Here is a 12,994-nt window from a genome sequence, read left to right on the forward strand (position 1 = left end):
AGTGTTCTGCCTGCCTCCAAGTTTCACCCCTCCCCCTTCCCTCCACACTGGCCAAAATCATCTTTCTGAAATGTACATCACAGAGACACCACCCCTTGACTTGGGGACCCTGTGAACCCACAGGTCTGGTTGCCAGTGATTGGGGCCTGTCCCCTGTCTTCCTGGCCCTCTCGGGCTCTGGGCAACCTCTGAGGGTCTCAGGGCCCTCTGCCTGGCCCGCTCAGACCCCTGCCCGTCTTCTGAGACCTGCTTTGTGAAGCCTTTGCTCTCAGGGCAGTTGCTCCCTCCCTGGTGCTCTGTGTCCCCGGCCGTGTCTGGGGAGAGATGACGGAGGGGGCTCCAAACCTTCCGAGAGACGGGGCATCCTCACCCTGTGACTGGGCACACGTGGCCCTCGAAGACAGAGGGCGCCTGGTGGGCAGGTGGGTTTGCCCAGGGTTCCCGGGGCCTCTTGCCGTCCTGTGCTCCCTGGTTTAAGCCTCTTTCCAGGGCACCTGCCTGCCTCAGTTCTTTGTTCCTGAGCTGGCTGACCAAGAGCCCTGCACTTCCCCTGCAGCAGGTGACCCGGTGGTCCAGTCTGTGGCTGAGCTCACGTCTGTCTGGAAAGTGGGTGGCTTGGGCTGAGTTCTCGGCCGGGTTTCACCCCTGGGTCCTGCTCGGGGATTTCGGGGGTTTGCTTCCTCTCTCTGTTTAGAGGTGGGCCGAGTGCTCACTTTCGCACGTGCTACTCGGTCTCACTCTCAGTGCCTGGGTGTGTTGCAGATCTGTCCCTTCTTGTCCCTTGTGGTATCAGAGGTGCCCTGGATCGCTTGAAGGACAGAGCTGGCTCTTGAGTTTGTGCAAAGAACGTGACAGAACAATTCTAAGAGCCAAGCCTAGCGCCCTGAGCGAGCTGCGCCTGCGGCCTGGGTGTTGGACTCCAGTTCTCTGCTCTCTGGGGGGTGAGGAGGAGCCGGCCAGCTGAGCAGTGTTTCCTGTGGGTGCCTGTTACAGGCTGCCAAATGCAAAACAGAGCAGATTATTCAGGGGTGTTATTTTCTTGACCACTTTTAGATCATTGCTTTTGACTGTTTAAAAATAATCTGCAACATATTTGTAGTATTCATGAGCAGCAAATCAGGAGAAATGCAGTTTCTGAGAAAGCTTCAAAGAAATACTGGTTTTTATCTCTTCCCCAGCCTTTTCCGCTGAAACCCACCAGAGTCTTTTTCTGAGCTCTCTTGTTCTATAAATAGAACAGCAGCTCTCCTTGGGTAGCCTGCGATCAGCTCTCATCCGCTTTCTGAAAGATGTGTGTCTGTCTGTGTGTGTATGTGTGTGTGTGAGTGTGTAGTGGATTATGTTTTAATTTTGCTTTTCTTTTATCTGTTGCAAGATGTGTAGCGGGAAGCGCAAGAAAAAATACTCTAGTCTTTATTCTTTAAAGATAACTTATAACTTTTCTGGGTCTGTGTTTGTTGGTTGTGTTGTCCTTTTTGTTTGCATTTAGGAAAGAGATGGAAGCGATTACTTCCCCAGCAGAGGTAAGGAAGACTGGTGGGCCAGGAGAGGTGCCTGCGCTGGTGAGCGGGTCCCGTGCGGTCAAGGGGAAAGGCCTTCCTGGTGTGGGGTGCGGGGTCTGTGGCCCTGCTCGGCTGTGACAGACTAGCTGACCCGTGTCTTTGAAGAGCACGTTGAAATGAGCGTCACTATGTGTATGTGGCTCTGCAGAGAGCGTCAGGAGACAGCCTGGGAGTTTTCCCACTGCAGACGGGTTGCTCTCTGGAGTGGCTGGAATTGGAGGCTGGAGCCTTCTCTCCACCTGGGAGCAGCCGCGTTCAGGTTGCGCACATGGCCCCGTACTTCTGAAAAGCTCGTCTTGTTTCAGTGAAGGATGGAGGCTTCGGGCTCTGACTGTAGTTGGTGTGTCTCTTCCCTTGATCCCTGGGTGGTGTTGTGTTCCTCTCTTTCCCGGGTGCTCGTTAATTACCTGGGAGAGTGGGTGGGTGGCCTCCTCAGGAGTAAAGGTGCAGGTATCCACTACAGAATGAGTAGGTGGGCTCCTCAGTCGGTTTTCTTCTGGGTTGATGCTCTCTGGAGTTGGAGAGTGTTGCTGTTGGTACTGCTAGGCCGGCCCCATGGCACAGACTCCATCACACATGGCCCATGGTTGTGAGCTGGCATGTGCAGCCCACCCTGCCCAGGAAGCTCACAGAGGGGACATCCTATGGTGGGGACAAGAGAGGAGCATGCTGCCTGCGTCTCCAGGACCCCCTGGACTGCTGCACGGCCAGGTGTGGGTAGTGTGCTATGGGGGGTTTCTTCAGTGTTCTTCTCCAGGGGGTCCTGCTGCACGCCAGGTCCTGCCTCCTCCTCAGATAGGATTTGGCCGGCTGGGGGACCAGACAGCACCGTGCTGTGCTCTTACCTTCTGGTGCGTCTGGATGGCGGCAGGTTTCTGTATCTGGTTCCATCTCATGTCATCTTAAGTGGCCACAGATGCCCAAGTGCTGCGTACAAAAAGTTACTTAAAGTGCAAAGCTGTACGGGATTAGGTGACTAAACGAAAGCTTCTCTGAACCAGTATTCTTGTCCTCGAACAGAAGTTTGGCACCTTCTGGCTCCATCCCGCGATGAGACTGTGGCGAATGGACATTTCTGTGAGGTGGGATGAAACATGCCGTGCAGGCGTTGAGAGCCAGGCTCTCGTTTCATGCATTTTGTTTTCTAGTTTTGACTGTGTGGCTTCGTGTGGGTCCAAGTGTCTAATGATCAAGTGGTTTCTGGGGCACTTAACTCTGTCAGTGGCCTGTGGGGCTCCCTCGGCTCATTAGGTGTCCGGCACGTGGGACACAATGTGAGGGACACAGCTGCAGGAGAAGCCATGCCCCTTTCTTGGCGTTCATTGAGCCGAGGTGAGGGCCCGGCTGTCCACCCCTTGATTCTTTTAGGAGATCCCCTGTTTCCTGGTGGACTGATCAGATTTACAGGATGCGATGAGTGTTGGTGACCTTGGCCGTGGCATTTCTCTCCCACAGTGTGGGCAGACGCACGTGCCCGGCCTGTGAATAGGGGTGAGGGCTGAGTGGGGTACAGGCCTGGAGTTGCGCCGAACCCCTCAGCAACCTACGTAGACAGTTTTGGCAACAGAATCCTGAGAAATGGCAGGAGGCCAGAGAACACGGAGACGGGGCCAAGAATAGCTGGAAAATACCAAATGCTGAAGCTGGAGAATGCACTGGCCCGGGCTGCCTGCTGTGTCCTTCCAGCCTTCGTTTCCCCTTCTGCTACTCTCCCTGGTTACATCCAGGGCACACCTTGGGCCTCTGACACTCCCACTGCTCAGGCATGCCATCGCCCCACAGAGAATTGTGTTAGCCCTCCCCCGGCAGCGGGCTCGGCCTGTCCATAGGTCAAGGTCTGGGGAGAGTGTGAGAAATATTTCTGTTAGGCTGCCAGCCCGCTACAGACGTGAATGCACCAGGCCCTCAGTGTGCGGCTCGGGTGGATGGGCGCACGGGTGCCGTGGAAACACACGCTCATGAGTTCGTTTCTGTGCTTTCAGACCATCATCAAAGAGGGGATGCTGACCAAACAGAACAATTCGTTCCAAAGATCCAAGAGGAGATACTTCAAGCTTCGAGGGCGAACGCTGTACTATGCAAAGACTGCAAAGGTAGGGAGCATGCGGGACCCTCAGGGAGAAGGACATTGGGGACCACATGGGGAGGTTTGGTCCTCAGCTGTGCCAACCCCCCACGCTCAGGGCTCTTTCCAGCAAGTTCCATCCTGCTCTGGGGGCCAGGTTTTATATGTCTCAAGGCATGTTTTATTTCTTACAAACCCTGATTTTTATCTTCGTTTTGTTTAAGTCATATGGCACCAATGGGGAAGTAGAAAATGTCTTGGAAATAACCATATGACAGCTGGATATCTTTCAGAAAGATTGGCGTCAGGCTTATAAATCTCTTATTATGGACTTAAAATGTCTTTTAAAAAATACTTTATTTAGGTCTAATTGGCACATAAAAAGATGTAGATATTTAATGTATACAATTTGATGAGTTTGGATTTAAGTATACACCCATGAAACTGTACTGGGCTTCTTGGTGTGAGAACAGCAGTTCTTTACCTCTGGGCTTTCTTGCCGTGGTCATGCTTTCCTGTGTGCCATCTCGTACGTAAGACTGAAAGCTACAATCACTGGGCCATCTCGCACGTAATACTGAAAGCTACAATCATTGTGCCATCTCACACATAAGACTGAAAGCTACAATCATTGTACCATCTCGCACATAAGACTGAAAGCTACAGCCACCCCGGCAGATGCTAGTGAAAGCAGAGGACCCAGTGAAAGTCACTAAATTACTGCCATGTTTCAAAGAATGTGGTGTTGCACATTTTAAACACTAGTGTATTTGCAAAGCTGGTTTTTGGTATTCTGAACACCAGTATTTTTGTATCCGTGTTGCTGTCACTACTGATACTTTGATATTAAAAAAATCTGGAATCTGAGTCATTTGCATTTTCAGATGGATTCCCTAGAGAGCTAGTGCATTAAAATTTGAAATTGAACAGAGCAACTTTTCCAGAAACGTTTCTAAACATCCCTTATTACGAAAAAACCCTTATAGTTATTTTCGTTCTGTGGGGGTGGGGGTTGGGGGGAGGTTACTTAAAAGGCTGAGTCTCGTTTCTAAGTTATTAGTGTTCTTCTCCAGGGGTTCCCGATTGAGTCCTCTTAGAGGGGCCAATAAGGTAAACAGGAGGTGGGGACTGGGATGGGGGAGCTTGGGGGACAGAGGAGAGGAAAGTGTGTGGAGGGCTGTTCCCAGGCCTAATTCCCAGTCCTTCCTCTGGAGCCTGACTGTCTCTCTCCAGGACTAGATTCCTTCCGCTTTGCTCCCTTGTTTTCTTTCACGGCCATATTTCTTCTATTTGGGTCCATCTCTTTGCCCCTAGAATCATTTATTTTAGTGGAGACCTTTCCCCCAAATGTGCTAGAAGGAGAGGTGGACCCCGTCTGAGGATATATTTCACATTTAAAGTGAAATGCTGGTATTATGAAAAATACATACAGAAACTGCGGTATTGTTGTTGTTGTTATTATTATTATTATTATTATTATTTTCTCCACTCACACAATCATTGATGAAGTCCTTGGATTAATAAAAGTCATGGAGCCATACCTGTGGCCCTGTGCTGTTAGGGCCAGGAGTCAGCAAGCCTCCAGTTTTGGGACGCTGGGGCATCTGTGGGTGCTTGACTTGGGTCCAGGAGAGTGGTGGGCAGCCCTGGGCTGGGGCTTGGATGCGCCTGCCTCGGGGGGGCCTTAGCTCGCGCTGACTGCAGCCCCTGTGTCTCTCCAGTCAATCATATTTGATGAAGTGGACCTGACAGATGCCAGCGTGGCTGAATCCAGCACCAAAAACGTCAACAACAGTTTTACGGTAAGACTGGATGCACACCTTTCTCGATTCTTCATCACACCTGGTTTTTCTTTATGATTTGAACAAGCATGTGAGCAGGTCAGACATTTTCATCCTCTTCTCTCTGATGGTAAATTTTGAATTTAATGCTGAAAATAGTACTGTGGTTGGAGAATAACTGAGAATTTGGCACATGTAAGCAGAAAAGAGCAAAGAGGGTTTAAATGAATATTTTTAACATGTTGTGGTTTACATTTCTCTAATAGTTTTGCACAGAGTATTGTTTTTATAATTATTGTAGGAAATTCGGAAAATACAGAAATGTGTGTTGAAATAAACATCCATAATTTAGCTACCTGAAAGCATAGAATGTTGATATTTTAGTGTACGTATTTCATTTTTATTTTTAAACTGCTCCCCCATTTATAAAAGTTATGTTGTGATTTCTGCAAAAGTTCTAATTGCGTAAAATCATGTGACCTCACTATCCAGAGATAGCCAACTGCACATTCTAGGTATTTATTTCTAAATATCTGTCTTCATAACACAATACCATGAGATGATAGCAACCCTTTTGTGTTTATACTTTTTTTTCCTCTTGACAATTTATGGTGATCACTTTTCCATGTCGATTGATCTGAATGTTCATCATATTTTTTAATGGCTATATAGTATTTTTTGTATGACTTTATAATTTTGGCTTCAGGGGCTGACTTTAAAACCTACCTCTATAAGGTATGACTCTAATATCAGGAATGGAGTATTTAAAAATATTTTTTCTTATTAAGCTATCTCATCTAGAAATAAAGTATGCTCCCTAATTTTTTCAGTTCTTTTATAACAGTCAATATGGGTAATTTTCTTCATGTTTAGGATCTGACATTTTGAGTTAGTTTCAGATACTTTCACGTTTTGCTTTTTTTTTATTTAGTGGATTGATTATTGATGTTGCTGATACAAATGGGATTTTCCTTTCTCTATTTAAATTTCTACTTATTTCGTTTTGATGTAACTAACTGCTCTTGGTTTGCTTCATGGCTTATCATTTGATATTATCAAATGATATTAGGAATATTTTTACTTTTTCTCCGAGTGTTATTGTTTACTTAGTGGCTGGGAGACAGATCCTACACCATCGGAATTATTGTTTTTTTATTTGTTTTAGAGTTTTTAATAGGAATAGGTATTGAATTTCACTGGAGTGTTTTGAGCATTCATTTAGATGGTCAGTTTGGTTTTAGGTATTTGTACATTTCCTAATAATAAATTTTTCTTGGTAATGTTGAATTTTACAACCCAATTTTGGATTTAGAATTTTCCTCATCCACGTGTGAGCTTTTCTTTGAGGTAGGAGGAAGCCTTCCTTGTTTTTTTTTAAGATTTTATTGGAGAATTGGGGGAGGGAACAGCCTTGGGGAATCAGGAAAGGGGAACAGACAAGTTGCTGTCCTTTTGTTCTTCAGTCTAGTTGTGGAGGACGTCACTTCACTGGCCCATGTTGGTATTATGATCATTGCACTCTTCCCGGCTGAGGCAGATTGGTCGCCGGCCATTGGACGGCCGCTCACGGCAGTACACGGCAGCTCACACAGGCTGCTGGCTGCTCACGCTGGCTACCAGCCACTCATGGTAGCTTACGGCAGCCCACTGCAGCAGGGGCTGCAGCCTACGCCGTTGCTGATGACTCACAGCAGCCCAGCTCCAGGTCGAGCTGTTGTTCATCATCTTAGCTGTAGAGGGCGCAGTGTCACTGGCCCATGTGGGATCCGAACCGGAGTCCTGTTGCTCAGAGCTGGCATCCCAAGCCAACTCCTAACCAACGTGCCACTTGGTCATCCCCAGCCTTCGTTGTATTTTGATTTCACAGTTAAGCTGGCCCCATGGAATTCATTTAGTAACTTACCATGATTTCTTGTGTTTTAGAACATTTTATATACCTTTAGAATTGATTGTTTCTTGAAAGTTGGAGAGCATTTACTTTAAATTACCTGTCAAAGACTTTTCAGGGAGGTAAGGCTATGAATAAATCTAAAAGGTTTATTTTTGCTTTTTGATCACTTGAGCTTTTTAACTTCTTGAGTGCATTTTTGTAATTTACTTTCTCACTTATTCTACACCTTAAAATTTAATAGCATGTATTATTTGCACTTTAAACATCTGTGTCTCTAGTTAGATCACCTTTTGCATTTCTAATTTGTTTACCTTTATTTTTCTTGTCAGATAAACTCTACCATTTTTTTAAGAGAACCAGTTTTTGGATTATTGATCAGTTCCATTTATTTGGTTTCACCTAATTCAATTTCTGCTTTCTATTTATTGTTTTTTTACTGCTTTCACAACTTACTGATTGGCTTATTCTTATTTTCATATATAATTATGTATATAATAAAGACAGGAGAGACTCTGAATTTAATTCTGAGTGCCTTTCTGTTCATATGCTAATAGTTGATTTTTCTCCCAGTAGAAAAATGTTATTAAAGACAAATTATTTTTTTTGATCATTTGTTATTGAAGAAAAATTTGAAGTATATACATCGGAAAGTTAAAACTAGCCACACCCTTAATACCCAAATATACCTAGTAATATATTTTGGTTTATGTCATTCCCGCCAAGTATATTTTATAAAATATAATTTTTAACCTTTCCTCACTTAACAGTGACCTTTTTCTCTTACAATATCCTTCAACATCTTGTTCATTAATATTGCATAGTATTCCATCATATAAATGTGTAAGTTTATTTATTCAGTTTCTATATTGAACATTCCATTTTTCCCCCATCATAGATAATATTACAGTGTACACGTGTACAGAGATCCTTTGGTGCATTTCTGATTATTTCCCTAGTATAAATCCTTGGAAATGGAGTTCCATTTGACATAGAAAATACAAACTTTTAAAAGGCTTTTGAAAAATAAATGAGGTACTGATACGTGTTAGAATTTAGATGAGCCTTGAAAACATTATGCTGAGTGAAAGAAGCCAGACACAAAAGGCCGCATATTTTATGATTCACTTATATGAAGCTGCCACAATAGGCAAATCTGTAGAGAGAGACAGGGAGTAGATGAGTGGTTGCGAGGGGCTGAGGGGGACGGAGTGCCTGCTAACGAGTACAGGATGTTTTCTGGAGGTGACAAAATGTTCTAAAAAAACCATTGAATTGTATACTTTAAAGGGATGACTTGTATCTCAATAAAGATAGCATGAAAAAATAGTATGGCCCTATGGTTTTGGCACTATACAAGTTGCAGTGGAGCTTTGTCAGCCTGCTCCAAGACTGACCCTGATTTATACAGAGGGTGCAAAAAAAATGGGTACACATTTTAAGAAAGTGTAATAATACTCAATATACACCGATAACAAAAGATGAATACAAGTCATGTGTGCACATTTTTCTGGCTCCCCGGTGTGTTGTTTCTGGGAGAATGTGCTTAGCGCGCCTGTTACTTGACTTCCGGATGTGGCGCGGGTGCCGTGTTGGGAGAGGCCCCTGGAACGCCATTCCTGTTGGGTAGTCGTGGATACCCCCCGGCCCTCAGAGCAGAGGCGCTGGTCCTTACACATGTATTTCCTATTTTGTTCATGCTTTAAAACTGCCTTTTCATCTGAGGAGGTGCTGAAAGGACAAGAGAAAGATTAATATTGAGGCTCCCCAGAAGTATTCCCAGCTAAGGAAGTTCATCCCACGTGGAATCTGTGGTGGTGTATGGAATATGCCCAGCTCCCCCAGTCACACTTCCACAGAGAGTGAGTTCCAGCCACTGGGGCTGCAGGTGCTGCAGACATTTTCTTTGCTTAAAATTCACACTGAAGGATCTGTCCCATTTCTAACCCCCTGAGGTATTTACTGTCTGGACTCTGAACCCGCCACTTCCATACAGGAACTGCCGGGACCCACGTGCGAACTGCAGGGACCCATGCGGGGACTGCAGGGACCCGTGTGCTTGCCCTCTTGGAAGGCAGCGCACTTGCTCAGGGAGTGAGTGCAGAATGAATGAATGGATTTTCCCAGAAGCTGCTTCACTTCCTGGGATATCTCTTGGTTTTCCAGCTCTTCCAGTAGTGATTTTCTAACTCGACAACTTATACTACAATTGCATGCCTGACGCAGATAACCAGCCAGTGAAAGCTGCTATTACAACGAATCAGCCAACAGATGGGAACCTTTTGTAGCTGGAGAAGCATGAGTCAGTTCGCTCCACATGAGAGAAGACTCCATTTTTATCCCTAACTGTGCCCTAAAGAAGTAAGGACCTGAGGGACTCCCTAGGGAGATGGGTGGAGGTATTTGGGGGAGAGGAGAGATTTTTAGACAGGCCTGATGGAAGAAATGGCACAAACAAGGCTCATGTGACTGGAGGGGTCTGCTTGTCTTCTGTTCTTTAAGGACAAGGGGAAGCTAGGCTGAAGCTAAGGACACAGAGATCGCCTTTAGGTAGATGTATGACAGGCAGAGTGGTGGCAGAGGGCGTGTTCAGACGTCAGGAGCAGACTGTGTCCCCCGCATGCTCGCCTTCCAGTAGGGCTGCCCCATGCAAGGCCAGCCACACAGCAGCAGGAAGAAAAAGGGACCTGCCAACGTCATGTCCCAGCGTCTGCCATAACGTGAAAGTGCATGTTTTTGAGGATTATGAAAACTGAAAGACTTGGTATGTTATTGCCAAACTGCCCTTAGAACTTATATCAATAAAACTTCATGGAAGTGCTGTTTTCTATCCTTTTATAAACACCACGTGTTAACAGTTTAGAGTATCTTTGCCACTTTGATAGTTTAAAAATGGTAATTTGTTTTCATGGTAATTCAGTTAGCAAAGTGAGGTTGAACATGTCTCACCGTCCATTTTTGTTTGTATTTCTCTCTCTATGAATTGATTTTTTTCATGTGCTTTCAGATAGTCAGCACTGTATTTGTAGGGTTCAAAATCTCTCTCTCTTTCTCTCTCTCTCTCTCTCTCTCTCTCTCTCTCTCTCTCTTTTTCCCTCCCTTCCTCCCTCCCTCTCCCTCCCTCTCCCTCTCCCTCTCTCTCTCTCTCTCTCTCTCTCTCCCCCTCCCCCCCCTCTCTCTCTTCCACACTCTCTTTGCCCTCATGGGTTGTAATAGTTCTAATGCTTTGTCTTTTTAAACTAGATTTCTTACACTAACAGTGGGCTGAAGTTACCAGGTAAAAATGCTTCTCATTTTTCCTTTATATTTTCTTCTCATTATCTAACGTGTTTTAAAATTGTTTTTAGCCTTATGATCACAAAATTTATAGATTTGTGCTGAAGGTATATTTTACTACCTTAACCTTTCAAAGGCGTTTGTTAAAGCAGCATTTCTGTTTCACTGAAACCTTACATATTTTAAATAAATTTTTAAATTGAAATATGACTTCCATACCTAAAAGTGCATAAATGTAAGCCCAGATCTCGAGTTGTAACCATCACCCAGGCCAAGTGATGGAACATATCCAGGTCCCCGGAAGCTCCCCTCATGAACTCCCCCAGTTACTACCTCCCCGCCCCACCGGTAACCACTGCCCAGACTTCTAATCCTATAGAGTGCTGACTGTTCTAGGTATTTGATGTAAATGGACTCATAATCTATAGTCTTCTGTGTCTGTTTCTAATCTGTGTATTTCCTAATTTCATGGCACTTGGGGAATTTTCTGGTTGTATTGTTACTGATTTCTAGCTTAATTCTCCTGTGACCAGAGAACACACTCTGTGTGATTTCAGACCTTTGGAATTGTTGAGACTTTCTTTATGACCTGTTGGTTTTTATAAATGTTCCCTGTGCATCTGAGCAGAACTTGGATTAGGTCGTTCTTGTATGCAGTTGATTAGGACAAAGGTTTAGTCATTTTTCTCAATACTGATTTGTTTTTCTGCTTGCCCTGTTAGTGATTGAGTGAAATGTATTAAAATCTATTATGATTATTGACTTACCTGTTTTTTGTCTTCAGTCTGTTAATTTTTTTTTTTTAAATTTGGGAATTGGGGGAGGGGAACAGCCAAGTTGTTGTTCTTCAATCTTAGTTGTGGGGGGCGCCAGTCACCATCTGGCTTCCCGTTGGCAGATTGTGGCCTCTAAGCTCAAGGTGCTGTGTTCAGTCTGAGTTGTGGGTGGGCATAGCCACCATCCCATGTAGGAGTCGAATCCGGCAGCCTTATTGTTAAGAGCGCATGCTCTATCCACTGAGCCATCCGGGTAGTAGCTCAGCTCAAGGTGCCGAGTTCAGTCTTAGTTGTGGATGGGCGTAGCCCACCATCCAACAGGCAATCTTGTTGTTACACTAGCTGAGCCATTGTGCTACCTGTTGGCAGCTCAGTGACAGCTCACTTGGATGCAGCGTCACTGGCCCATGTGGGAATTGAAATGGCAGCCCTGTTGCTCAGAGCTCACGCTCTTAAGTCAACTTTTAATCAAGAGAGCCACTTGGCTGGCCCGAAAATATCTTTGTTTCACCTTTTTGAAGGCTATTTTTGCTTGTTATACAATTCTAGCTTGGCAATTTTTTTTCCATTAATCTAAAAATGTCACTTCATTATGTTGTAACTTCCATTATCTTTATTAAAAGTAATTTGGCAGTCTTATTTGTTGCTCTTTGGATGGTAATACACTCCCACTCCCCACTACTTTTAAGATTCCTTTTTCTTTGGCATTGAGCTGTTTTATTTCAATTTTTCCAGGCATGTTTTGTTGTTTACCTTTCCTAGTGTTGCTAGCACTTCTGAAGTCTGTAGGTTTATGCACATTCTTTCTGTCATCAGTTTTGGAAAAGCCTTGGTTATTATCTCTTCAAGCATTAATTTTTTCCTTTATTCTGGGATTTGTAGATTAGATCTTTTCACTGTCTTCCATATGTTTGTTGTACTCTTTAATCAATATGTTCTATTCTGTTTACTCTGGATGTTTTATTTTTATTTTTATTCTGATGTTCTTCAGGTCTTGTCTGTTGTTTAATCCTTCTGTTGAGTTTTAAATGTCCATTTTTTATCTTCAGCTGTAGAATTTTTATTTGATTTTTTTTTTTTTAAGATTTTTTTTATTGGGGAGTTGGGGGATGGGAACAGCGCTGGGGAATTGGGGGAAGGGAAGGGGAACAGACAAGTTGCTGTCCTTTTGTTCTTCAGTCTAGTTGTGGAGGACGTCGCTTCACTGGCCCATGTTGGCACCATCATTACGCTCTTCCTGGGCACAGCAGATCAGTCGCTGGCTTCTGCACGGCCGCTCACAGCGGCTGCTGGCCTCACGCTGGCTGCTGGCTACACATGGTAGCCCATGGCAACCCACTGCAGCAGGGGCTGCAGCCTACACCATCGCCAGCGACTCACGGCAGCCCAGCTCCAGGTTGAGCTGTTGTTCAGCATCTTAGCTGTAGAGGGCAGTATCACTGGCCCTCATATGTGGGATCCGAACCGGGGCCCTCTGGCGTCCCAAGCCAGCTCTTAACCAGCGCGCCACTTGGCCGGCCCTTTATTTGATTTTTTAAAAGTTTCTAATTCCTTGCCGAAGTCCCCACATTAAACATATTTATTTTAAAGTCTGTGTCTGAAAACTCGTATACCTGGTTCTTCTATGGGTCTTTTTCTATTGTCTG

At 44.9% G+C, this 12,994-nt stretch overlaps 1 protein-coding gene across 4 annotated transcripts in view; it reads left to right on the plus strand.

Moving 5' to 3' along the window:
* Nucleotides 1–1,481: 1,481 nt before the first annotated feature.
* The window catches only part of DGKD (diacylglycerol kinase delta), a 78,245-nt gene continuing 66,732 nt past the window's right edge, over nt 1,482–12,994 (plus strand). For 3 of the 4 annotated variants that reach the window (XR_002122399.1, XM_019629155.1, XM_019629174.1), the window contains exons 1-2: nt 3,424–3,655; nt 5,349–5,429. Coding sequence is in view for 3 of the 4 variants with exons in the window: in XM_019629155.1 (XP_019484700.1) it covers nt 3,455–3,655; nt 5,349–5,429 (282 nt within the window). In the remaining variant the exon portion in view is untranslated. Of the gene's footprint in view, nt 1,524–3,423; nt 3,656–5,348; nt 5,430–12,994 lie in introns of those variants that run through there. The other variant, XM_019629166.1, reaches the window with a different exon arrangement.

The sequence above is a fragment of the Hipposideros armiger genome, unplaced genomic scaffold (genome assembly GCF_001890085.2).
Source record: "Hipposideros armiger isolate ML-2016 unplaced genomic scaffold, ASM189008v1 scaffold_17, whole genome shotgun sequence".
NCBI lineage: Eukaryota > Metazoa > Chordata > Mammalia > Chiroptera > Hipposideridae > Hipposideros > Hipposideros armiger.